Source organism: Tasmannia lanceolata, unplaced genomic scaffold (assembly GCF_043159265.1).
Source record: "Tasmannia lanceolata isolate RefF3 unplaced genomic scaffold, GAP_Taslan_0.1 ptg000006l, whole genome shotgun sequence".
Classification (NCBI taxonomy): domain Eukaryota; kingdom Viridiplantae; phylum Streptophyta; class Magnoliopsida; order Canellales; family Winteraceae; genus Tasmannia; species Tasmannia lanceolata.
In genome coordinates this window covers 22,019,734-22,047,499 of record NW_027518683.1, presented here as the reverse complement: position 1 = coordinate 22,047,499, position 27,766 = coordinate 22,019,734, and the positions used below count along the sequence as shown (strand labels likewise).

The following is a 27,766-nucleotide window of genomic DNA, read 5'->3' as shown; positions in this document are numbered from 1 at the left end:
TTTTTGTCCCTCATCGGTAATTGTTCCTTTGAACTAAATATATTTATAGGAATTTACTAGCGTCCATCTCAGAAGCCATTTTGCGGATAATCTGTTGCATATGAGAGCAGCCACACAAGCTCACTTTTCAACAGATTTTGTCTTCATTAAGATTCATCCGAAGTGGCTGCTCTCACATGCAACAGACCACCAGCGAAATTCATTCCGCGATGGACGCTAGCAAATCCCATTTATAAAACCAAAAAAAGTAACAGAGACTGAGAGAGAGAGAGAGAGAGAGAGAGAGAGAGAGAGAGAGAGAGAGAGATAAAAACTCCATAAATTTCTAATTTCCTCTTATACAAATTTTAAGACTGAAATAAAACCCTAAACGAGTTCTTGCAAGAACAGATCTAACGGTCTAGATCTTCCGAACTCTTCTACTTATCGTCCTTCCTCAGCACTCTGTTTTCTTTTTACCTGCATTTCTCTCTTACCCAGCGGCTATCTTCTTTTTCCATAGAAAAATGTCCGAATCGATACTCGATCGTCCATCTTTCCTTCCTTAAACCCTAAAAGTTTCTTCTTTTCCTCTCGATCTTTCTTTCACTTCCCGAATTCACACCAAATTTTCTGCTCAGTCACTTGTACTCCGATCGAGTGTTAAAAATCCCCAATTTTTAGGTTTTTTGATGAAAGTCGATCTGAATATCAGCTCTAATATCCAAAGATCGGATTTTTCTTAGCTCAGGAAGAGTATTTCAGTAGAAGAATAGAGAAAAATAACTTTCTAGCTGTTTAAACTGTTCTTTTTTTGTTTCTGCACTGATTTTAGGGTTTTATTTTTTGTTTTCTGTATGGTTACTGAGAGTTCTTTGACGATGTTGTCTGAGATTGGAATGAGACCGATGATCGGTAACAACGAAGGATCATCATATAGTGAGGATTTGGGGAAAGAGATAGAGATTTTACTGAGAGAGAAAAGATTTCAAGAGGCGAGTGATCGAGAGAGAGAACTGAATATTTACAGGAGCGGTTCCGCGCCTCCGACTGTTGATGGTTCTCTATCTGCAGTCGGAGGTTTGTTTGGCCATGGAGCTGAAATCGCGGTTTCGGATTTTCCTAACAATAAGAATGGGAATGGATTTTTATCTGAAGAAGAGCTTAGGTCTGATCCAGCATATCTATCTTATTATTATTCTCATGTGAATCTGAATCCTAGGCTTCCACCGCCTGTTTTATCGAAGGAGGATTGGCGGTTTGCGAAGAGGTTACAAGCTGGGAGTTCAGGGTTGGGAGGGATTGGAGATAGGAGGAAGGTGAATAGGGTGGAGGATGGAGGGAGTAGCTCGTTGTTTTCGTTGCAGCCGGGGTTTAATGCTCAGAAAGAAGAGCGAGAGAGCGAGAGGAAATCGCAGAGTGAGTGGTTGGAGAAAGGAGGTGATGGGTTGATTGGGTTGTCTGGGTTGGCACTGGGGGGTAGACAGAAGAGCTTCGCCGATATCTTTCAGGTGATTTTGTTGTTCTCTCCCAATCTGTTTCTATATATATAAGCACTTTGTTCATGTTTTGGTATTGTAAAAAAAATCAGATTTTTGTTATTGTGGTAGTCAAGTGCATCCTGTTTTTCTGTTAGTGTAGATATACTGATGTGTTGACTGCTTTTCTTTTTCTTCAGTTGAGGTGGAGATAATGTAACCCTCTTTACTGAAGTAGTGCATTCGATTTAGAATATAAAATCTGTTCTGCATTAGTCTTGGGTCCTGTTTGTTTTGGATTTTGAGAACCGATTATGAGTCCAAAACTGATTATTGGACTCAAATTTATGTATAATTTTGATTCAAATGATCAGTTTTTGGCTGAAAATCGGTTTCAAAATCGAAAATAAACAGGGCCTTAGTCTCTGTTGGCATACTGATTTTTACTTCAATTTTTATGCACAAGATAAGCACTGTCTTACAAAAAAATAGAGTGGACTGCTGCTTGCAAATGAGCAAGCTTTTTTTTTTTTTTTTGATATACTTGTCATGGTGGAAATGCTGATTTGCTTGTATACCTTAGTCTTGGTTTCATGTTACTCACTATCTACACCCATTTGTGTTTGGCACCCCTAACCTTTAGTTCTATTGATGTATACATACTGTTTTTTAATGGTGTTCATACTGGTTGACCAGTATACCTTAGTATTGGTTTCATGTCACTTGGCTATGCACACCCATCTATGGTATGGTATCCCGAAACTTTTGTTCTATCGATATATACATATGTACAAATATTTACACATGCGTTTATATGTAACTATGCTAGCATCTTTAACCTTTGGTGTATTGATATTTGCAGACATACAGACATTTTTTTTATTGAATGGTAGCAGACATACACAAACATATGCGTATATCTATATTAATATGCCTGTTATATCCTGTATTTGACGCAGCTATTAATTGCAATTCAGTTCATGTTCCTCCCTTTTCAGTCTTGTGCTTATCTTTCTTGTTGAGGCTCCCTGTTATAGAAGTACCGGTCACTGCTCCGTCGAGTACTTTTCTCTCCAAGGTTTGCCAATATTTGCTTCATGAGCTGACTGAATTCCTATTGGCTCACTACTTATGCATCTTTTGATGATGCTCTTCTTTTGTCACTCGCTTCATGATAGTGCTCCTATTCAGTAATTCTCACTTCCTGCAGCTTCCATCATCCCCTGGAACTTCAAGCTCATATATCCCCATGTGTTTCATATATGATGAGTATTTGGAAATGAGTGATGAGATGACCAGACACCTAAACATTGCGTTTTAGTAATCCCTAAATGATAGATCAATGAAGTTGGTCACGTAAGCAGGGTTTCAGATTTTATTTTAATTAAAATAAAAATTAATTAATATGTAAGTTCTATTCATTGATCTTCTTATGTAGGGGGTCCTACAATAGGCTTGTGTGCGAGATCAAGATCTATTCATTGATCTTCTTATGTAGGGGGTCCTACAATAGGGTTGTGTGCAAGATCATGATCGTTGATCTTGTAGAGTATCACGAATTGACTCGAATGGTCTTGATCTCATCCCGAATAGACATTCCATGCATAAGATGAAGAACAACAAACCTCAACAATTGCTGTTCTTGGGCAGAAGAACATTTGATGATCGAGGGCTTAGGATCATTCGATCAAGGTAGTCTTTAGTCCTAACGACATTAGGTTGGTCTTATGTTTGTCATTTGGGATCAACAGATCTGATCACGTAAACCATTACACTGTACTTTCATTATTATGACATTAATGAATTTGATTTCATATGTTTTGTGTTTCCTACATTATTGTGGTTTTATACATTTTGGCTTTACAATGAACCCTAACCCTACTATTTCAGACAACCGCGACAGTGCATGATGTTGTTAAACCATTATTGATGGTTGTCCTGCATATGTGATAGTTTCTTGGTGTGTATTTGTGCTTTTTCTATCATTCAAATATCTTAAATTTCTATCATTTGCATATGTTTCCGTGATTTATAAGATTTCCACAAAATTTTCAAACACAACTGAAATATTCATGTTTCCATAGTGATCAAAACCGAAACCGATATCAAAATTTAAAACCTTGGTTCTAACTTATAAGGCTTTATAATTATACAATTTTAGTTTACACGTGCATGTTTGGTAACCATGAAAAATCATTCCATGGGATGGATGTCAGTGGGCTCAGTGTGAGAAGAGGAGCTGTGGAGAGAGGGGTTAGACTTAAGAATGTGAGAGCATAGATTGAGCATAAGAAATCCCTAAAAAGTAAAAACTAGTGAAAAAAATATGTTACTTCAAATCATAATTGCTGAAAACGCCTTGGGAGAGCGAGAAACACCATGGGCATGAGTGACATCTTTGCACAATTTGAGGGGAAGTGTTGAGATATAGGGGTTTACTGGGGGTTACTTTAAGTTTACAGGGTTACAAGTGTACTTTTTCATCACTTATTAGCGGCATAGTTGTAAATACCTTATATTTTTGATATATAAGAGAGATATAGAGTTATCGATCTCATCCCTCTAATTCTCTCCCACCTTTTTCCCAATTCTTTCCTCTCTTCCTCCATTTCTTCTCTTGTCCAACTTCCCTTTGGACGCTTCAGGCAGGTGAACATAACAGACCTTTCTTTCCATTCATGAATCTCACAATTTCTACTGACTTTGCACGGCGTTGGCATGAATTTCCTTATGGATTCACTTAGATTCATTATAGAAACATCGGGTGAATGCAATGGCTTTTTCTTGTCTCGGAATGCTGTGAAGGCATTTACACAATATCTTAGTTGATCTGGCTCAACTTTGACTCCCTCTTTAGTATGACTCTTATTCTTGATAAAAGAACTGGGTTTAGGTCACTTCCAGCATCCTATTCCAGCTTGAGAAAACATGTCAGCATCTAAGGTGATTTTGTCTTTGATTTTTTGTTAAGAATGATCTTTTGAGTGAAAAGTTACGACACAAAGTGATAGACCTTCTCAATGAAAAGATGACAACTGATGCCTTGGAAAGACTTTAGAAAATCTATTCAATGGATTCCATCTGATGATAACTGATAACAAGCGGGACCAGATAAATTGATGGGAGTAGTTGCTGAACCATACCACATAATTCCAGCAGCAACAAAAGCTTCAAAAAAGACGGCAGTGATAAAGGACAGTTTCAATATTGCCCCCCCCCCCCGGTGCACGAATTCCTTTGTCGTCAAAGACACTGGGTTCCCTGCCACTGGTATTATTGTCTTTTATTACCAACTAGAAGACATTAGAATGAGTGTCTGTTTGTTTTAGCAGATACAAGGAGATTCCTGGATTTGAATGTCTGGGATTTGAATTTATATATATTTTATACAAAATGTTGCATTATTCCTATCGCTTCATGTTGATTTATGCTACAGTTAAGCATGGAGTAAATTTTATAGTCTTATGTTTTATAGTTCTCTCATTGAAGCAAGGGAAATTTCAAGTGCAGGATGATCAAGGGCGAGCAACTCCCATGTCAGGGCATCCATCCCGTCCTCCAAGTCGAAATGCCTTTGATGATGGTCTTGAAACCCTAGGTTCTACTGAAACCCAATTTGCTCATTTACACCATGAGATGGGATCTGGAGCTAATGTTCATAGTGTCAGTGCATCAGCTTCTCTTACTTTTGCATCCGCTTTAGGTGCATCTCTGTCAAGAAGCACCACACCTGATCCACAGTTGCTCGCAAGGGCTCCTAGCCCTCGGCTTCCACCTGTTGGATTGAGACTTGGGGCGATAGACAAGAAATCTATCAATGGTTCAAGCTCCTTTAATGGCTCCTCAAGTATCACTGAGTCCGCAGATCTGGTAGCCGCACTGTCAGGCATGAACCTATCAGGAAATGGTGTGGTAGATGACAAAAATCCTTTGATTCAACAGGAAATTGATGATCACCAGGCTTTCCTTTTTGATCTGCAAGGTGGTCGAAACCACATTAAGCAACATCCATACATGAAAAAATCTGAATCTGGGAAACATTTTCCTTCCGTTCCTCAGTCATCTAAACCACCATATGCTGATTTTAATAAAACCAATGGAACTATAGGGGATCAGAAAAATCCTTTGATGATTGATGGGCAAGTGGAATTTCCTAGATCCGGCATTACTAGTTCAGGTTCTACTGCTCATTATCAGAATGCAGATAGTGCAAATGTTGCATTTGCAAACTATGGTTTGGGTGGGTACTCTATGAATCCCGCATTACCAACCATGATGGCCAGTCAACTTGGAACAGGCAGTTTCCCTCCTTTGTTTGAAAATGTTGCAGCCCCTAGCATGGACTCTAGGGCATTTAGAGGAGGTTTAGGTACAGGACCAAACTTAACTGGGGCAACAGAATTGCAAAATCTCAATCGAATGGGGAATCACACGGCCGCAACTGCCCTTCAGGTGCCCCTAATGGATCCCCTTTATATTCAGTACTTGCAGGCAAGTGAATATGCCGCACAAGTTGCAAACTTTACTGACCCTTCCATAAATAGCAACTACATGGGCAATTCGTATATGGATTTACTTGGACTACAGAAAGCTTACCTTGGGGCCTTGCTTACACCACAGAAAGCTCAATATGGCGTGCCCTTTCTAGGTAAATCTGGTGGTTTGAATCATGGTTACTATGGAAATCCTTCTTTTGGTCTTGGCATGTCGTACCCAGGTAGCCCTTTAGCTAGCCCTGTTCTTCCTGCATCCCCTGTGGGACCTGGTAGTCCTATCAGACACAATGAAAGAAACATGCGTTTTCATTCTGGCATGAGAAACTTGGCTGGAGGTGTCATGGGATCTTGGCATTTAGATAATGCTGGTAACATCGATGAAAGTTTTGCATCCTCCCTGTTAGAGGAATTTAAAAGCAATAAGACCAAATGTTTTGAGCTTTCAGAAATTGCTGGTCACGTTGTTGAGTTCAGGTATGTAGAACTTTTTAATGCTCTCTTCTGTCCTAATTTATCAATGTATCTAGAGAATTAAACTGTTTCAACATTTCTGTGAGCAGCGCTGACCAGTATGGGAGCCGGTTCATTCAGCAAAAGCTTGAAACAGCCACAGCAGAAGAGAAGAATATGGTGTTCCAGGAAATCATTCCACAAGCTCTTTCTTTGATGACTGATGTGTTTGGAAATTACGTGATCCAAAAGGTACCCTCCTTTGGTTCTTCTATATCATGGATTCCTGACACTATTAGCTAATAATTTACCTTTTGCCCTTAGTTTTTTGAACACGGAACTGCAAGCCAGAGACGAGAACTGGCAAACCAGCTCACCGGGAATGTATTGACACTTAGCCTTCAAATGTATGGCTGTCGGGTGATTCAGAAGGTACTCTTGTTCTCCATGATCTAGGTAACTTATTATATTCATATGATTTCATTCAGAAGGTAATTTTGTTCTCTATGGCCTAGGTAACTTATTATATTAGTAACATGAGTAACCAGTCCTCTATTCATTATTTATGCCAATCAGATCAATACAAGAATTAATATGGTTTCTTACAATTTCGCATATTTCATTGCAGTTTATCCAGGATTCTGACATTATTTGATCCAGCGTGAAAAATGATATGATTATTTAATATGGTTATTTTATTAGTAAAAGGCTATTACTTAAAAACTTCAGTGTGTAACTCCAGTCTGTGTCCAACGGAACTAAATGATGCAGGCAATTGAAGTTGTTGATTTGGAACAGCAGACTAAAATGGTTTCAGAGCTTGATGGTCATATTATGAGGTGTGTGCGTGATCAAAATGGGAACCATGTCATTCAGAAGTGTATCGAGTGCATTCCCCAAGAGGCAATTCAGTTTATAATCTCATCCTTCTACGACCAAGTTGTGACATTGTCCACTCACCCATATGGCTGTCGTGTAATACAGGTTGTTCACTACTCTTCTTCCTATTCTAATGACTAAATGTGATTAAGAGAAGCTTCAAAAATTTCAACGCTTTGTGTTTTATGTCTCAGAGGGTATTGGAGCACTGCGATGACCTAAAAACCCAATGTATCATGATGGATGAAATTTTACAATCTGTTTGCATGTTGGCACAGGACCAGTATGGGAATTATGTCGTTCAGGTTCGTGATATATATTTTCCTTGGTGCGAATGGGAAATAATATTGTAAAGGTCCTTTAAAATTTTGCATGGCAACATTCGTAATCCTTCATAATATTCTGTTTTATTAACAAGACTAGACTGAATGCCTCAACAGGGATGACCAAGGTCCCACTGGTTCCTAGAAACTGTTTTCCATGTTATCAGGAGCCAGGCAATTCCAATTTGCACTGATCAGCTGGTTTATCCCGCTTGATAAAGAAAAACCCAACTTATTTTTTAATCAATGGTTGATTGATTGGATTTTTACCATATCTTTTATCCATTTAAAATGAAATCTTAAATTTATTTTGAAAGAACGGAAAGGAAATATAAAAACAGCCTAATGAAGGCATGGCCAGCAACGTGACCTTTGGCCTTTTATATCTATCATCACCCATCACAATAGGAAGCACCATCTTGATCGGATGGTTGTCTCATATTGAGGCTTGATGTATTTTAGAGCTCCCATGAGAATCATTTGGTTGACAAAGGCCTCACAGAGGAAGTTGAAATGTCTATCAACTCAACTGTCTTACAGATTTCTTCTTCCAATAGGAGTGTACACTAAAAAATAACATGTTATGTATCCATACCAACCTATCATATATACCTCGAATGTATTACTCTTAAACATATGACCGTCACTCAATATGTGCTGTTGATCTTTGGTACCGTTTCCATGCTCGCACCCATTCATTCATTGTTAATTTTGGCTTCTAAGGTGTGTCTGTCCATGGCATTTTACTTGGTTTATATGATAAGGTAGTGTTCCTGATTATTTCCGTCATATGGATTTTAACAGCATGTGCTGGAGCATGGAAAGCCACACGAACGATCTGCTATAATCAAGAAATTAGCTGGACAAATAGTCCAGATGAGCCAACAGAAGTTTGCTTCAAATGTTGTTGAGAAGTGTTTAACTTTTGGTGGTCCTGTAGAACGGCAGATATTGGTGAATGAGATGCTTGGCACCACTGATGAAAATGAGCCTCTTCAGGTTTGCAAGTTCTGCCTTTTATAATAAGTTTTACATTTATTTAGTGATAGTTTGCATCCTTTTTATTTTCATGGGATGGCAGCGTCTTAAGCAAATTGGAGTGGTTGCTATGACTAGATATGCATTTTTTGGCATCCAGAAAATAACATCGTTTCGCTAATATAGTCATGAAATAGTGCTTCCTTTGCTCGCAGCACAGTATATCGATCAAGGTTTTAAATTTCGGTTTCGACCTTGGCCGAAATCGAAATTTCAGCTGAAATTCGGGGGGAAAAATGAAATTTCATTACTTTGCTGAAATTTCAAAAAATAAGTAAATTTCTGAAAAAATTACATTTTCTCGAAATTCCCAAAATTTCAGCCACAACCGAAATCTGAAATTTCGACCGAAATCCGAAATTAGTCCAAATTTCTGTATTTTGTCCGAAATTTAAAACTAAGGGCAAGATGAATTCCTTGATTTTTTAAGAAGTTTTGTTTTCTATGAATGGGTGTGATTCTCATTTCGAGAACAAAAGAATATTAATTACCTTCAGTGATCTTGTTAACACTTTTCACAATTGAAATCTTCGTGATCTATGTTAGCTTCCAAATATCTACTGGTCCTATCATCCCCATGCATTTTTGTTCACTAGGGTATCAGCATAGTTCATGAGCTGAAAATTTTCTAAAGGATTCATTAGCAGACCCCAACTAGTTTGGGACACAGGCTTAGTTGAGTTGAGTTGAGGGTATCAGTATAGTTCAACATGTGACACTCAAGGAAAGGAGCGGTAAAGAAGGTATACTCTACTGGTTTTAGAGTGTTCAGAACCCGAAACTTCTAGTTCTGTCTCAACTCTTTCTAGGTAAAACTGATTTTCGAAGTTTCCACAATACAATAGAAGAGTTTTCTTATTACTTCTAAATCTAATAGTGAGAATGGTTGAGGATGCTATGCCTTTCCTTTTAAATCTCCAACTTCCATCAAAATTAGATTTCCTTCCAAGAGCTCTAAATTCAAAAGGAAGTCCTCCCCTTTTAACATGAATAGCATTGGCATCCTTCAAAATCTAATTTGAAGTTTTCAAGTACTAATATTTAATAGCCATCTTCCAAATTTAAATTGTATGGCACCAGTAAAGTAGAAAGAGTGAAAGACCTAACTCATTTGAATTCTTTGTAATGCTTCTTGATTTTCATTTATTGTTTATCAGTATTCATCCACTCAGAGTCCTAATCCATTTGGTTTCTTTGTATTTTTTTTATTGGAATATTTTATCAGTATCCATTGGATCAAGAGTCCAAATCCTTTTGGGTTCTATGTAATGCTTCTTTTTGAACGACAGTGCTTCTACTTCCTTTTTTATTTGACTATTTTGTCTCTATATTGTCCTATTTTACCCCGTATTCCCTGACTATACTGTCTCATAGTAGCCTTTTTGTAAGTATTCACTGATCCATTTCCTTGTCTATATGCATGGAATATCAGGCAATGATGAAAGATCAGTTTGCTAACTATGTAGTACAGAAAGTCCTTGAAACTTGCGACGACCAACACCGTGAGCTTATCCTTTCACGAATAAAAGTTCATTTGAATGCCTTGAAGAAGTACACTTATGGAAAGCATATAGTGGCACGTGTAGAGAAGCTTGTTGCAGCTGGGGGTATGAAATGTCTTCCCTGTGCTATTTCATTCTTTTATTTCTATATCTTGTGTTCTCTTTTGTTTGTGATGAGAACTTATTTTTGCAGCTAGTTTCACAATCTAATTGAAGTGGTACTTTGGATTAGTTGTTATAAATAGTCTTAGGAATTTCCAAGATTCTATTATATGCTATAATTGGGTGATACAATTAAGAGATTCATATTTTTTATGATCTGGGATTGAGTAGGTTGAGCTTTCTTTTCCTTTTTTTTTAATGATGTTGATTTAAGTAGGTTGTTAGTTGTCAATTTTATTTGATTTGTGTGTAATATGTAACACAAGAAGAGAAAGCAACTTGAATACGATACCTGCTTTTTGACTGTTCCTCACATAGGAGGTTCTTTCCTCTTACGTGGGGATTCCCCCATCTTTTTCTCAATACAATTCTTTACCATTAAAAAAAAGGTACTTTCCTCACTAGAAGTGGGAAACTTCTATTCTTTGTCTGTATTTTCTACCATTAACCTCTATTCATACGAACGTGACTCTAACCATAATAGTTAAGTTCTGGTGATGGGTAAAAGCACGTGATTCCAAGACTCAATGACAATAGAGCTGGAGATCATGCTACTCAAAACATTTACTTGCATGTATGAGATCCATAATCTAATTACAGCTGTCAATTTAAAGTATAATAACCTTAGGCCCTCTATCGTCAAGGTGCAAGAGGTGATCTCGTTTGTTAGCCCAATTGAGGAACAATCCTGTGCATAAGAGGGACCTTCTATCATACGATCTAGTACGGTTGGAGTATTGGAACCTCAATACACCTAGGTTGGTTTTCCTAGGTTTGATGGTGATGTTCCCACAAGGTGGATTTGTAATGTAGAACAAAGCAATTTTTTTTGCCATTTAATCAAATGGTAGAAATGCAGAAGGTTGATCTTGTATCATTACATCTTGAGAAAGAGGAGCTCCGATTGTATTGATTGATTATGAAGGTCAAAGGAATTTTATCATGTAGGGAGATTGAGAAAGCATTATGTATCCATTTTGGAATGAGCAAGTTTGAGGTCTTTATCAATTCGTTTATGAAATTGAAGCAAATTGCAACAATCTGGGAGTATCAAACACAGTTTGAGGAGCTCATAAATCGTACAACTAAATTTGACGAGTCTACTCTCATCAATTGCTTTATGAGTGGATTGAAGGATATTTGACATGAGGTCCAGATCTTCGAACCCACATAATGGATGACTATTATAGATTTAGCACGCCTTCAAGGAGTAGCATGCTCACAATCTAAGGTGAGTCCCATGCCAACTGGATCTAATTTCTATCAAGCGATTGATTCCATCTGGGATGATGGAGCAAAGAGGCAGGGGTCTATGTGATAATTGCAAACCAACCGATTGATGCAATGAAGAAGAATCATTCCTTCTTGATGGAGGCAACGGAAGCCGGGGATGTTGTGTCGATGAGGAGACACCGGATATCTCACTACACATTTAACCAGATTTTATCACTACAAACGATTGGGATTTATGGCTAATTTCCTTGGCCCAGTGATAGCCAAGAAAGTCGAATGCCAAGTTCAAGCTTGTGATCCATTTGGAGAGATGATAGTCGATGGAAGAAAGCATCTTGGAAACGTAAGTTCCCTAACTTATGCCTCAATGCAAGGTTTATGTTTTCAAATGGATATCCCTGCCATTAAGTGGGGTGATGTAGTTTTCAAATCCCAGTGGCTTCGCACGATGAGACCAATTTTATGGGGATTTTTCTAGTTGAAATGCAATTCTGCCACCAAGGTCATCAGATAATATTGAAAATGGAAAGTGGAGGTGCCACTAGAGTGGTTAACAACCATTGCATGGAAAGGATATAGGAGAACAGGATTGGAGTGATCACTCAATTATTTTAGATAACTCCGAATCATCAGTTAAAATGAATACTATCACATTATTTTGACGTGTTCTCTGAGTTGGTGGGTGTGCCACCTCCATGATCACATGGTCACATGATAATGATAGTGCCATTTGCTGGCCAACTAATGTTCGACCATACCATTGCCCTCATTTTCAGAACAATGAGATTAAGAAGATTGTGAGAGATGCTTGTTGCTGAAATTATTCCAACGAGCATGAGCCCATACTCTTTTCTTGTTCTATTGGTGAATGACGATGGGACATGGAGGATGTACGCCAACTATCAAGCTCTTCACAAGAAGATTATAGACTATAGAGACAAATATCCAATCCGAGTCACCAATGAGTTACTGGCATGGTTTTAAATTTTGGTTTCGGCTAAAATTTCGGACTTATCCAAAACTGAAATCTCAGCCGAAATCCTGAAATTTCGGGCGAAATTTGGTATTGCCAATCGAAATCCCGTTATTTTAGGACGAAATTTCGGTCAAAATTACCGAAATCGAAATTTTGGTAATTTCGTTCGAAATTCTTTAACGCAATAAAAAACTATTATTTTATTAAAAGTTTCGACGAAATTACACGAAATTTAACGAAATTTGGTAAATTTCGGTTTCGGTACCATTTCGTTTCGTTCCTCACCGAAATCCGAAATTTCGGTCGAAATTTAAAACCATGGTTACTGGGCGAACTTCATTGGGTCCATTACTTGTCAGAGTTGGATTTGAGATCAAGGTGCCAGCAAATCCATGTACACCAGGACAACATTTTGAAGAGAGATTTTCACACACGAATACTGGTGATGCCATTTGACTTACTGTCCATGCCATGTGAGACATGTGCAATATGGAATTTTCTTTGGTATTAATGTTATTCTTAGATGTGTATTATGTGTCTGTATGTTGTCTAACAACATAGTGGTCATTTTATCTTCTCTTTTTATGTTTTTTTTGAGAAAATCTTCTCTCTTTATGTAAATACATAAGTGAGGGGGAGAACAATCCAAGCCACTCTTTCTCAACTCTCTTCCCTTCTTTCTCTTATCAACATGGTATCAGAGCCCTAGGGTTTTGACCCCCCTAGGGACCACCATTGTTCTCTTCTTCTCCTTCCTTTCCCCAAAACCCTAACCTAACTCTGACCTAGCCCCCAAACCCTAACCCCCATAGCCAAAACCCTAACCCTCCTCTTCTTCATCATCAGCCCCGCCCCCAGCCACCTTCCGCTGCCTTGCCCCACCTTCCCGAGACCCCCAACCACCTTCCGCCTCCTTCCCAAGGCCCTCCAACCCCCTTCCGCCGCCTCCCCTCCCCTCCCCTCCCAATGAGTCCCGCCCTCTTCCCCGAGACCCCCAACCCCTCGCTGCTTCCCCTCCCCTCCCCGAGGTCCATGACCCCTCGTCATCCTTCCTTACCATGGTTTTAAATTTCGGTTTCGGATTATCCGAAATCAAAATTTTAGCCGAAATCCCGAAATTTTGGGCGAATTTGGTATTGACGCACGGAATGCCTGATTTTTTGGACGAAATTTCGATCGAAATTCTTTATCGGATTAAAAAATTATTGTTTATTATCAATTTCGACGAAATTTCGAACAAAATTTGGTAAAATTTCGATTTCGGTACCATTTCGTTTCGGTTGAAATTTAAAACAATGTTCCTAACCACCCCCCCGCTCGCTATCCTCTCCTCACTCATTCCCCATCCCTAGACAGCCCCTAACCCGTTCTCTTTCTCTCCCTTATCCTCCCTCCTTCTCTTCCCCCTTCTAAACCTCTCCTCCCTCCCTCCTTGACCTAATGACCTAAATCCTCTGCAAAACTCTTTTTTTCTTATGTCCGCGACTCAGATTTCGGTCCCTTCTCTTCGATTCATCTGTCTCACTATGTCTCGGGCATATATATCTTGTTTCTTCGTCCCTCTCTAATGGATCCACGGTCTCCTCTACGAGCTTGTCGCATGATTCTTGTCTTGTCCTCATTTCTTGTTTATTTCTTACCGTGGCTGTGAGTCTCTCTTTTTCTTTTAGTTATCATTGATCCCCATGTTGTCATGGATCCCCCTGTCAGCCCGTCTCCTGCTGACAACATTTTCACTCTCTTGGTTTACTCTGGGGTTGATAGCCTCACATGTATCTTTGCTACTTATTCAGAGTGGAGTTGTGGGGATGACTCTTTGGCCACCCACTACAGCCGCTTTGCATCTCTTTGCCAGTAGTTGGATGCCTTCATTCCTCTTACCTTTGATCTCACGGTCCTCGCTTGTCAGCGGGACCAACTCCGGGCTATTCATTACCTCTACTCCTTGGGACCAGACTTCTTGCCTTTTCACCAGCAGTTACTTGGATCAGGATCTCTTCCCTCTTTTACTGAGATCTACTCACGAGCCCAGCAATGCGTCCTGGGTGGCTCTTCTACTGCTCTCCCTACTGAGGGATCAACCCTTGCTGCCTATGATGGTGGTTTCCGCTCTGGCCGTGGTGGTGGTGGCCATGTTGGCCGTGGTAGGGGCCGCGGTGGTCGTGGTGGCAGTGGCCATGATCTTGGTAGCGGTGGAGGCTCTGGTGGCCGAGGCTGCCTTATTGTACGCATTGTCGACGGGAGGGCCATCATGTTGATATTTGCTACACACTTCATCCAGAGCTCCTGCCCCTCGATCGGCACACATTATTGCTTCTGATCCCATTGATGCGTTGCCCTCTACCTCCATCCTTGGTAGTGTACCCTAATTTGCCCAGACTGACGCTCTCACCATCTCCAAAGCAGACTATGAGGATCTCCAGCGTCTTCGTCTTAGCAACCGTTCACCCACGACTGGTTTGCACATCCAGGTAGTTCACCCACTACTCTTCTTGTTCGGTCGAGTCCCTGGATTATTGATTCTGGGGCCTTGGTAACTCCTCATCACTTAGTTCTTTACGTCATTTTTATTCTCTATCTCGGTCAATTACTCTTGCTGATGGAACTACTGCTCCCATCTCTGGTGTTGGGACTCTTACTCCCATCAGGACTTTACTTTATCCTCTCTTCTTTGTGTCCCTAAGTCCCATATTAACTTATTTTCTGTTAGTAAAGTTACCAAAGCCCTTAATTGCTCTGTCTCATTTTTTCCCTTCTTACTGTCTGTTTTAGGATCTCTCTACTGAGAAGACAATTGGCTCGGGATTTTAGGTGGACGGTCTCTATCAACTTCAGTGCACACCACGACCCACCATTTTGCACCGAACAATTATTGATTCTGGGGCCTTGGTAACTCCTCATCACTTAGTTCTTTTCGTCATTTTCATTCTCTATCTCGGTCAGTTACTCTTGCTGATGGAACTACTGCTCCCATCTCTGGTGTTGGGACTCTTACCTAGGGGTGTAAACGGATCGAATTCGAAGTGGATATGGCTATATCCGAATTTGGATTCGGATTCGACGGATATTTAATGTCTATTACCGAATTCGATTCCGGCGGATATTGTTCGAATTCAGATATTATCTGTGTATCCGTTTATCCGGTAAATTTGAACATTTTATTGCAACACTTTATCTTTCTTCTCCTTCTTCCTTAAATGAATTTTCCAAACCCTAAAACCAGACCTCTACCTTCTCTTATCAAAATTAACTCTCAAACCCTAAAATATATGAGATCCTCTTCTTCCTTTTAAAACTAAGGCAGAGAGAGAGGCGTAGTGGTCTTTGGGTTTTTTCCTTTTTCTTTGGTGTATATGATGGAAAAGGTTTGGGCTATTTTGAACAGGGAAGTGGGAGTGCTGATGGTGGAAGATGAAGAGAAATGGGGATGGAGATGGGGATTGGGTTAGAGATGGAGGTGACTGGCGGTGATGGAAGTGGCCATGAGAAGATGGAGAGGGGCAACGGTGGATTTTGGCGGGGGTTGGGGGCACCAAGGAATGCAGAGATGGTGTCTTGGCCTCCTCCTTTCTCCTCTCTCTTGCTTCTCTTTGCAAACCTTAGAAGTCCCCTCTTTTAATTGCATTTTGGGTTTTTATATAACCCTAAGTTGGAAAATTGATCCGAGCCGTCCATTTACCATCAATGACCTAGATGGCCTTTTTGCTTTAGAATTCTCTAGAAGCTATGCCATCTTCTTTCAATCGCCATAATCCATTTGTCTTTTTTATCCTACAACCCACATTTGTTGCTTCATAAAGAAGCCACGTCAAACTCCGAGAATGCCCTTAAAAATGAGAGATTACTCCATTTCCCACCCAAAACACTTTTTGTTTTTGTTTTTTTTTTATAAAAAGAAAATTCACTTTTCTTTTAGAAACAAAAGATAGTATGTCATTACTAAAAATAAATATTAATGATATTATTAATAATAAATAAAAAGGATGTACTTCTCGGATTCGGATGTTAAACGGATCGGATATACCATTTACTAGATTTGCATCCGGTAAGAGCCAGATATCTCATAAACGGATTCGGATAATATTCGCTTGAAACAGATTCAGATAATATTCACTTTAAACGGATTCAGATGCAGACGGTAATCTAATTTTCGAATATCCATTTACACCCCTACTCTTACCCCCATCAGGACTTTACTTTATCCTCTGATCTTTGTGTCCTCAAGTCCCCTTTTAACTTATTTTCTGTTAGTAAAATTACCAAAGCCCTTAATTGCTCTGTCTAATTTTTTTTCCCTTCTTATTGTCTGTTTTAAGATCTCTCTACTGGGAAGACGATTGGATCGGGATTTGAGGTGGACTGTCTCTATCAACTTCATTGCACACCACCGCCCACCATTTTGCATAGTTCGGTGGATGCCTATCAATGGCATTGCCGTCTTGGTCATCCTTCTCTTCAACGACCCCAGCAGACTTTTGTTGTCTCTTCACCGCTCCAGTGCTTTCAGTGTGAGTCATGTGAACTCGGGAAACACCATCGTGTTTCTTTTCCCCCTTGAGCTGTTAGTCGAGTGTCTAGCCCTTTTGAGTTAGTTCATTCTGATGTATGGGGTCCCTCGAGGACCACCTCACTTGCTGGATACTGATACTTTATTGTTTTAGGGATGATTATTCCCGAATGACATGGTTGTTTTTATTAAAGGATAGATATGAAGTCTTTACTGCTTTGCTCTTTCTATGCGGAGATTGTTACTCAATACTATTTTCCTCTTAAATGTTTACGCACATATAATGCTTGGGAGTACACCTCCCCTGTCTTTCAGGATTTCCCAGCCTCTCTCAGTCCTCTTGCGCTTACACCTCTCACCAGAATGGTGTAGCTAAGAGGAAGTTGAGGTCTTTACGTGATATGGCTCGCACCATGCTCTTTCAGATGCATGTTCCCAAATTGCATTGGAGCGACGCTATACTTACGGCTTGTTTCTTAGCCAACCGTCTACCCTCTTCAATTCTATACGGTCATTCTCCCTTCTCGGTTCTACACCCGCAGAGTGACACCTTTGCCGTTACTCCATAGGTATTTGGTTGTCTAATTTATTCACAACCTTACCCCGGGGTTGGATAAGTTAGACCCACGGGCTGAGCGTTGTCTTTCTGGGATGCTCTTGTACCCAGAAGGCTTACGAGTGTTACAGCCCTAGACTTCGTCGCCTTTTTGTATCTGCAGACGTTACCTTCTTTGAGTCTCTTCCCTTCCTCATTTTGTGCATGGACCTCCTAACTCTCCTTTATGTCTCCCTCTTCCTTTTGTGGTTCTTCCCGACCTGGTTTCCCCACCTCTTTATTCCTTAGATGTCCCTGCCCTCCACCTGTGTCGGATTCTCCTCCTTAGTATGTAGGCTTCACAAATCATTGTGTGGTCTCAAACAGTCCCCTCGAGCCTGGTTTGGAAGGTCCAGTGAGGCCCTCATGAGAAATGGCATGAGACAGTGTGCAGTTGATCATTCAGTTTTCAGCCATCAGTCAGGTGCTGGTCATGTCCTCCTTATAGTGTATGTGGATGAAATTATTATCACAGGGAGTGACACAGTTGGCATTCATCAGTTGAAGATTTTTCTGCAGAAAGAGTTCTCCATAAAAGATCTTGGACGCCTTCGATACTTTTTAGGGATTGAGTTAGCTTACTTAGGTACTAGCCTCTCCCTCACACAGAGGAAGTTATGTGTTGGATCTTCTTGATGAGACAAGATCGTTGGGTATGAAACCAGCCACTATCCCCCATGGACCTAAATACAAAGCTCCATCCAGAAGAAGGTGACTTGTTACATGACCTTGGTAGATATCGAAGACTTGTTGGGAAGCTCATATACCTCACAGTGACTAGACTAGATATTTCTTATGCCGTGGGAGTAGTTAGTCAGTTCATGAGTGCTCTTCGTACATCCCACTTGGCAGCTGTGAGTCAGATTTTTTGATATTTGAAAAGCGCCCCAAGGAAAGGGTTGCTTTTCAAAAGACATGGCCATCAAAGGGTAGAGGTGACTGGCCAGGTTCTCCAGCAGATAGACGCTCCATTACTGGCTATTGTACCTTTGTGGGAGGTTACTTAGTGTCCTGGCAAAGCAAGAAGCAAAATGTTGTAGCAAAGTCTAATGCTTAAACCGAATATCGAGCCATGTCACATACTGGCAGTGAGCTTATCTGGCTACGATCACTTCTGAGTTCTGTTTGAGATTGGATTTCCCTCATCATCCCAGCTCAGCTATACTGTGACAACAAGGCAGCTATTCACATTGCTACCAATCCAGTCTTCCATGAGTGTACGAAGTACATTGAGGTGGATTGTCACTTCATACGTCATAGGATTCAACAGAGAGAGATATGCACTACTTTCACTCGGTCGGCAGACCAACTTGCTGATGTTCTCACCAAGCCTAAGCAAGGCTAGACTTAGTGATATTTGTACCAAGCTTGGAATGCTCAATATTTACATTCTAGCTTGAGGGGAAGTGTTAGATGTATATTATGTGTGTGTAAGTTGCCTAAGGGCATAGTGGTCATTTTATCTTCTCTCTTTATATAAATACACAAGTGAGGGGAAGAACATTCCAAGTCACTCTTTCTCAACTCTCTCCTTCTTTCCTCTTATCAACAGTTATCATTCGAGAGCATGTGAGACATGTGTAACTTACACTAGAAGAACTTTGGAAACAAAAGCTCCATGCTAGGCGGTCCAAATGTCTATGCTCAAACCAAATTAGGTTATTTGGGTCATATCAAAGCAGTTTTAATGGACCTACAAAGATCACTGTCATGGTGATGTGGCCTATGCCAAGAACACTTAAAAGGGTTATGTGTGTTCTAGGAGCTCACAAGTTATTATCGAAATATTGTGAAGGATTACAGGCAGATTAGTGCATGATTCACAGCGATACTTGAAAAATACTTTTTGTTGGAACACCAAGGCTTAGTCAACTTTAATAATCTAAGAAGGCAATGACAAGAACACAAGCACTCACGTTACCTGACTTCACAAAAACATTTTGTAGTAGAGTTGTGATGCTTTTGGCTCCATGGTTGGAGTTGTATTGTTGTAAGATGCTCAACTTATCACTTTCACAAGAAAGACTCTTTTCTACTTTCTACTTATGAGATGCATTGGAGCACATTGCATGATGAGGGCATCATTAACTTCTAGGACTACATTTGAATATCCACACTGATCATTGTAGTCTCAAGTTTTTATGGAACAACGGGTTGCCACGTTGGCATGGAAAAAGTGGTTAAAGAAGCTGCTCGGATATGACTATGAGATTACCTACAAGCATCATTTTAAATTTCCACCAAAACCGACACTAAACGACTGAAATGTTTCAGTTACCATCTCCACTGAAACCGAAATCGAAACGACCGAAATGCATAAACCAAAGTCACAAGTGTAATATTGGTACACTATATTAGTATGTATTACATAATTATATTTATATGAATTGCATGCGAAATCTAAATATTTACATGAATTATATGTAAATTTTGGTATATACTAAATTATCAGACATGCGCGAACGTGGGTGACAATGCATGTCACTAGGTGTTCGATGTTTCTAAGTGTGGATTTGTACTTATTCTTGCATTTCCTGAAGTTTCGTCTTCAAATTCTATCATTTGCATATGTTTCCTTATGTTTTCGTGATTTTATAGGATTTCCACTGAAATTTATAACCGGAACCGAAACGCTTCCATTTCGTTGCGACTGAAACTGAAAGCGAAACCGAAATTTTAAAACTTGCCTACAAGGGGACAAAAATCATAATAGTGCTAAACTCTATCTATACAGGGAAACCTGGTAAAGCTTCCTTTTGTTGAACTGAGTTAATATATAATAGAGAAGTATTTATCATTGATGGTCGTACAACTGTCATGAAACGAGGAACTAAACTCTTAATCCCTCATGGAATGGCGAATTGGTTTTGCTTAGCTTGTGCTTATTGAAACTTCAAATGGTGGCGTTGTTGTCGATGGTGCAAGCAAAACAATCGGGATCGCCTATCTGGAGTTATAAATTCATATCCACGGACGGGGTCATGGAAAAGAAGTAATAAGGAGGAATTAAACTGGAGACCTAGGGATTGGAGTTGCTCATCCAACAACTACCTTAACTTTAGATGGAGGGACAGATGCCGGAGGTGCCATTTGGCTAGAATGGGAGCTACTTCCTCTTCTGGTGAGAAAAGGACCAATCCGGAAGCCTCATTGGCTAATGCTAATAAGGAAGCTGATTGATGGCCTTATTCGGGGATGATCTCTTCACTGGTCGAGGGAGGTAATCCGTCCTTCAGTATCTCGAGTAAGGAGGTGGAAACGAGAGTGGATACCCTCAAAAGCTGCTTAATAGGGAAGGACATGTTTGGAACCCTTAATGACCTTTGGCAGTGGGCTAAGAGATCCTGGAATTTCCCTTCGCTTTCCTGTCCATGGTCCTTATCAAAGGATGGAGTTTTATTTATGTTTGAGTCGGAGGAGGAAGCCATCGTGACCCTGGCTAAACGAAATGAGGTGTGGGGTAGCCAATTGAATTCTCTCTCTACTTGAAGCACAGAGTATGTTCAAGGTGTGGAGGCGCTTTGGGTTAATTTTTACGGCATTCCATTTCATGTATGGGCCACATCAACAATTGAAGCATTAGGCAATTTATTTGGTCGAGTATTGGAAGTGAAAATGGAAGGGAGCCACAACCAATGAATGACATTCGTATCTGCTAAAATTCTCGCTCCATGGTGGAAGTTACCTCCGTCCCTTATTCAGATTCGAATATTGGGCCAGTGTCACACCGTCGGAGTCGAAGTATAGAACAATAGATGTCAGCAGGGTTCCGACACCGATAATTAGAATTTGTTTTCAGAATCTGGAAAGACTCCACCCTTCCCTGAGTTTGGCCTCTCGAAGATCTGTACTCAGAATCAGGAAAAGCTCCCGGCGGCGCCAGTGGTGATGCTACCTCACTCCTCGGAAAACCAGGGTAGGGAGACCATTGACCCTATGGGGCCCACGAATTCAAATTTCATCCCTTGGCAGAAGCGTCGGGTCACCTGCAGGGTATTGCTCCTCATTCATTTCTGTCCCTTCCTCTGAATGATGATAGGGCCTTGGGATTTTAAAAAAAACCATCCTAGACTAGATTGCCCCCTACGCACGTTATTGGATCCTACTAAGAGCGGGTCCAGAATAAAGGGGAATCATCATAAACAACCCTCTAGGCATGTCAACTCCACGTGTAAAATGACACGGAAGGGTAGATTTGTGAAGCTGAGGAAGGATCTAGGAGCCATTAGACCTAGGATTTCCTGATTATCCATTCCTGGAGCACTTCCGGAATTTCGTAAGCCGAAATCTGTGCGCCCAGGGAAGCAAGGATCCAGAGTGGATATATCCGGTTCCCATGGGGGGCCTTCTTGTGGAAGATTGTTCATGGACAAAGCAGACATTCCCTTGAAACTTACATCGGAAGGGTTTGAAGCTCTAAGGATAAACAATGGGAGCTATGGTGGAGCCCCCCGCTACCCAAGGTATGTGCCGCTTGTGGATGAGGAGGTATCCCAAGCCTTAGGCTTGGGAATAGGTTGAAATTGCTTGAAGAACGATAAAGCGACTGGGAAGATAATATTTTTTGTCATCGGCAATGCAGTGATGTTGTCAATTGGAGGAATGATTATCCTCATTTAATGAAAGGAGTGACCGAGACATCTGTTTTGGAACCAACATTCAAGGAATTCTAAAAGAGTTGATTACATTTTTTGGGGCCTTAGTATATTATGGGAAGTCGAAAAGACTTGCTTGGATGGGGATGTATGAAAATGGCTACTACGGCGCGCCATTAATACTCATTTATGATAAATGGAGATCCTTGCACGCCATATTAAATGCAAGTCTGGACACTTGGCCTATAGTCGGTAGTCCTCCCGAGGCGATATATCATCAAAATAGCCAACTTCATCGCCTCTTCACTTTCCCTCTAATTTTTAAGAGTGAAGGAAAAACAATCACACCTGTACACCAGATGGAAAACCTGAATGCTTCGTTCTCATCTCGTCCTTCCTCCTCGAGCCCCCTGGTTTTGGGCCGGAAGAGGAAACGATCTGTGGATTTATCGGAGATGGAGGATTCTTTAAAAAGGATAAAAGCTATGGTGTATAATGAGGAATTAGGTTCCAAACTATCGCCCACACCCATAGAAGTCATTAGGGATTTTTTGAAGCGACAATGGAGGCTATTCAAAGAGGCGGCTAACAGAAGGCTGGAAGTATTTTTTAGTGTGACAGGGTCGCGCAATGTTAAAGAAACTCGTTCACCCATGCACAAGCATCCTTTCTTTATCAAGGTGCTGGCGGATGAAAAGACATCAAGACTTCTCCGGTGGGAGGAAGATAAAGAGTCGGGGATCCAAAGATTGAAGGCTATGATCAATAGGAAGAGGGCATTTGGAGATAAAGAACCATCGGATGAGGAACTCTCGGCCATTAGTCTTGATGAGGTCTTCGCCTCTGAGATTGTTGGGCTCCTGTCGGACTTACAGAAATGTTCATTTTCAGGGGAGCCTCCCATTAAGAGGTACAACAGTTTTTGTCAATGCCAGGGTTCTCATGGATAGTGGTTTAGAGGTAATTTGTTTTGGGTCTTGAAGGATGGTCTTGACAAATGAAATCTGGCAAGGATTCTTTGGATTTTTTGACGTCTCATGACCGAGATGAGATCCCGGGTCTCAGACGTTGTAAATATGCAAGGGACTGCTGGTCCTTGTCTTTTGTAATCCTCACTTTGGTTTATAATATATATATTTGTCGCTTTAAAAAAAAAAATCATAGTCACTAAAGGCATTGTCGAGTCAATGTGAAGAAGTGACTACTTTCATGGCCATACCACGGCCACAAGATAAGTGGTTCATGAAGTAATAAGGGAATGGACATACAATGAAGAGTTACGAAACATCATTGTCTTCTCGGAGAAACAACAATGCTCCCTAAGTTCTCCTTTAGCTCCAATTTTGTGTAACCTCCAATTACTAATTGAAAACCATTTGCTTCCAAAGATAGGGGGCGCAATGATAAAGTGGTTTCATCAGGATCCGGTCCCACCGATGGTTGAGTATCGATCTTCCACTTGCGCTCCATTCTTAGGTTTTCTACAAATGGGTGGTGATCAAAAGATTGAATCACTATGCGTATCTTGGTGCACGTGACTTTTGGTGCTGATTAGTGTTGGGTCACATGTCCTCCATAAAAAAATGAAATTATGGAGTGTCGTGCAGCTCGTGCTAATGCAAACCTAGGGTTCGTAAATAGGATCAGTTGAAGTGTTAGAGCGAAAACGGGTACTAATTCAATTGGGGCAGGAAACATATGCTTAGCAAACAGTTTAAATAAAATATGGACCCATTCACAACTAGAGCATTCGGTGAAATTAATAGCATTTGAGTATAATCATCAGTAAGAAGATAATCTATCCAAGCAAAGTGCAATATGATGGTTCCATAACTACTGAAGCACATCATAGAAACAAATCAGTTTCTTTGATTCTTCTTTCTCATCCATACACTGTGGCTTCATTTGCTGTGATTTAGAAAGATTCTTCTTTCTCGATGGTGATTGGTCATGATCCATAGCATTGCTTCTTTTTCGGTCAAATCCTGATTTCATTTTGCTTCTCCCGGTCTCTACTCTTTTCCCTGCCACCCGGCCTCTCACTTTGTTTCGTTCTTCCTCTATACCGTCGCTTGAATGAAGATACCCGATCGGCCAGACTTTCCCAAATGCCCACCACCGGCCCTTCTCCTTTCCGGGTCTTGATTTGTCGCATCGTTTCAGTCGTCGTGGTCGACAGGGAAGAAAGAAATGAATGAATGTCCTTTTGGGAAAATATAGAATAATACACCTACCGAGACGAAAGCCAAAGGTGAGTCTCGTAGGTGGACGTATCGAACTTTTTAGTAAACTTTGGCAAGAATTTTTCCATCTGAAGAGCACCCAATTGAAGATGAGTTCAACATATCATCCCCAAACAAATGGTTAGATGGAAGTTCTCAAGAGGGGGTTGGAGCCATATTTACATTGCTTTTGTAGTGATTAGCCTAAACAATGGGTACGTTGGCTTCCCCTAGCTGAATGGTGGCACACGTCATCTTATTACACATCGATGATGACAACCCCTTATAAGCCATTTGTGGCCAACAACCTACTAATGCTTACTTCTTATATACATGGTGCAACTAGCGCCAACCATGATCTGACAACAAACCTTTGTATTCCAAGAGTTCTCAAGAAAATCTTCTGATGGCAACAGGCTGATTGCCATCAAACGGAGAGGGAATTTCAGATAAACATATTCACAATAAAGGAGAGGAATTCTAGTATGCTGAACGTGAGAGCAACCCCCAACTTCACTCTCATTTTCCACTAGTGGTGGGAGAGGATCTCTAAGCTCTTTTAATGCCCTGGGGTTCAGAGAATAGGATAAGGTGATGGTTCTCGTATTTTTCTATTTCTAGCGGACAGTTGGCGTGATTTTGTTGGCCCAAAATTGAAAGGATCGATTGGCAGTGTTGTAATGCATAAGAGCAAGCTAAGGGAGCTAGCGAGATACATGACCAAATGGGCCAGTGTAGAGTTCCACTAAACACACAAATGAAACACCAAAATAAAAGTACTTCTATGTATCATAAAACACTTACAAGTAACTTTTACATATTTCAAAACACCTAGAGGGCGGAGGTTCAATCGCAGCTTACAATCTCCACGCAAATGATATGACACGAACCACTTCCTAAAATAACTAATTACATTAAACACTAAGTTGTAAGTCCTCATGAGTCTTTTAGATCTCCTAAGCAACACCTTAGAAACTCCCAATAGACTTTTGATAATCTAGCCTAAACATAAAGGACCCTAGAAAACGTACTAGGACTCTTTAATTTTCAATACATTATAACTATCCTAGAACACCACATTGATTTTCAACAAAACAAGAAACAATGATTTTGATTTACAATTTCCAATAGATTTTTTATGACGTGAGATGAATCCACCTTTGATCAGTTTTGTTATCATTAAAACCTTATCAGAAAAAAATACCATTTGGGACATGTTTTATTTGTTCTTACGGCAATACCGTCAATTATATCACTCGATGCAATTATCACTTATCGTGTATCACCAAGGTTCTATGGGCCGTACAAGGTCATTCAGAAAATAGGACCAGAAGCATACAGGTTGGAGCTTCCAGAACAATAAAAATCCTAACCATTTCCATGTTTGTTGTCACGTAAAAAAAGGCGAGGACAGCATGTAGTGGCGTCAAATGATCTTCCCCACGTTTAATGATGAAGGTTCAATAAGGTTAGAACCAATTGTGATTTTGGATAGCCGAACGGTTAAGCACAATAATTGAGGAATAACAGAGGTACTTGTTCATTAGTTCAATATGTCTCTAGAGGATGCTACGTGTGAGGCTTGGCATTGAGCAATTTCCAAATTTCCATCCTTGAGGATAAGGCTATTCAAGAAGGTTGGGATGATACAAATAAGGGTTTCCTATTTTTTAAGATCTGGGATCGAGTAAGGTTTTAGGATCTTGAATTAGGTCTCTGCTAGTTTCTAAGTTTATTTGAGTTGATGCTATCTACTGCTCTATATCAATCGGTTTTCTAGTTTGCAGGAGATCTTAGTTTGTAGAAAAATAAGAATATAAATTATCTATGTAACAAAAGAGAAGGCAACTTGAATTACAAATTGTGCTTTTGTGTGTTACCACCCTTACAAGGTCACCCCAACGGGCCCAACCACCACCACCACAACTGCAGAAGTGGATACTTCTCTTTCGCTGCATTTTGTACCATCAACCTCTTCCTACAAACTGGATCCAAACAGTATGGTAGCAAATTTGTGATATATGGGAAAGGCATGCGAGGAATATTTGATACCGATACTTGAATAGAATTAAAATTGGCACTCTAATGATGGTATCATTTGGAGAGTAACTTGTATATGTATTATGTATAGGAGAAATTATATGATGAGTGGGCATCCATGCAAGTTTGAGGGGCGCAGCCCTTCATATTTGATCAAACAGCAGCCTCTTCAAAAGTTGAAAAAGTGGGCTGCTGTTGGATGATATTAAGGGCGGCTGCCCCAGACAGTGCATGGACACTCACTCATCATATAAAATCTCCTATGTATAGAATGGTTATACATTTAAAAAATGCAATTCAATACACCCAGCTACTTTTTAGGTGCATCCATTTTGGTTCTCTTAAGAATTTATATTGTATGTCAGTTACTGTAAACTGCCGTTTGGATACGCGGGTTTTAGAATCTTGGATTTCCTCAAAATTGTAGATGGGTGACGAGAGAAGAAAGAGACCAGCATTCGTTTCTTATTTCTCGCCCATCTTTCCAACAGCAAGAGAGCAGGAGATCATCCCATGTTTCCAGGTTTTAGAAATCTCAGGATGGGGGAGAGATTTCTAGAACCTGGATTTCTTACTTAAAATCCAAGAAACGCTGTCAAGACAGCATGCAGCAGCTTGATCATGAACCCTCTTTTACACTATTTTCAAACTAAAACCTGGATTCTAAAATCTGCGTATCCTAACAGCCCTTAAATGTTTTTTGTTCCTTAAATCTATATTTTAACGATTCTAACACAGATTGTTTCTTTCAGAAAGGAGAATTGGACTTCAGTCTCCATACCCGTCTTAGACGGAACAAGAGAGAAACTTGTTGTACAGCTAACTGAGGCTAGTGTGAGCTCTCTTTTTCTCTATTTCTATTTATCTACCCGGACATGTACAAGCTGATTGGAAATAAAATTATTGCTTGTACCGAAATTTGTACATTGTGTAGTTTGAAGGTATACTAAAATTAGGCAAAGGCTGACGCTCAGATGATGGTGTGAAGAGGAGGTAAATGTCTGTCCAAGTTTCTAAAGGTGTAAAAAGAAAAGGAGTTAGTGAATATGTTAACGTGACTGTATAAATGTCGCCATGTCGAGAGCCGCTGTTTATGTGAGGCAAGAATTTTTCTTTAATTATGGGATTGATCGTTTTTAAGTTTTAAGTACATTTTTCTATTTCTTTTGTGGCTTCCTTTGTTTTGAGGACAAGTCCTCATCTGAGTCCATAAATATTTCTTGGTTTCTCTGATGCAAATGAATGCCCTTTACCATTTAGTTATGTACTTCAGTTTTATGTAGCAATTTTA

The 27,766-nt window shown here is 40.2% G+C and overlaps 1 protein-coding gene across 1 annotated transcript; it reads left to right on the top strand.

Annotated features, from left to right (window-relative positions):
* The first annotated feature begins 342 nt into the window (after positions 1-342).
* LOC143880101 (pumilio homolog 2-like) lies at positions 343-27,635 on the top strand. Its single transcript, XM_077382853.1, has 9 exons — positions 343-1,490; positions 4,968-6,427; positions 6,514-6,655; positions 6,728-6,835; positions 7,175-7,387; positions 7,477-7,587; positions 8,410-8,604; positions 10,076-10,250; positions 27,228-27,635. Exons 1-9 carry the CDS (start codon positions 837-839, stop codon positions 27,263-27,265), a joined length of 3,096 nt encoding a protein of 1,031 aa, XP_077238968.1. The 5' UTR covers positions 343-836; the 3' UTR covers positions 27,266-27,635.
* The last annotated feature ends 131 nt before the right edge of the window (positions 27,636-27,766 follow it).

What these genes read in the sequence shown, in the direction of transcription:
- LOC143880101 (XM_077382853.1), top strand. Translation starts at nt 837, where the DNA reads ATGGTTACTGAGAGTTCTTTGACGATGTTGTCTGAGATTGGAATGAGA. An exon ending in ATGGGAATTATGTCGTTCAG is followed by an intron (nt 7,588 to 8,409) that starts GTTCGTGATATA and finishes GGATTTTAACAG; the next exon opens with CATGTGCTGGAGCATGGAAA. An exon ending in ATGAAAATGAGCCTCTTCAG is followed by an intron (nt 8,605 to 10,075) that starts GTTTGCAAGTTC and finishes ATGGAATATCAG; the next exon opens with GCAATGATGAAAGATCAGTT.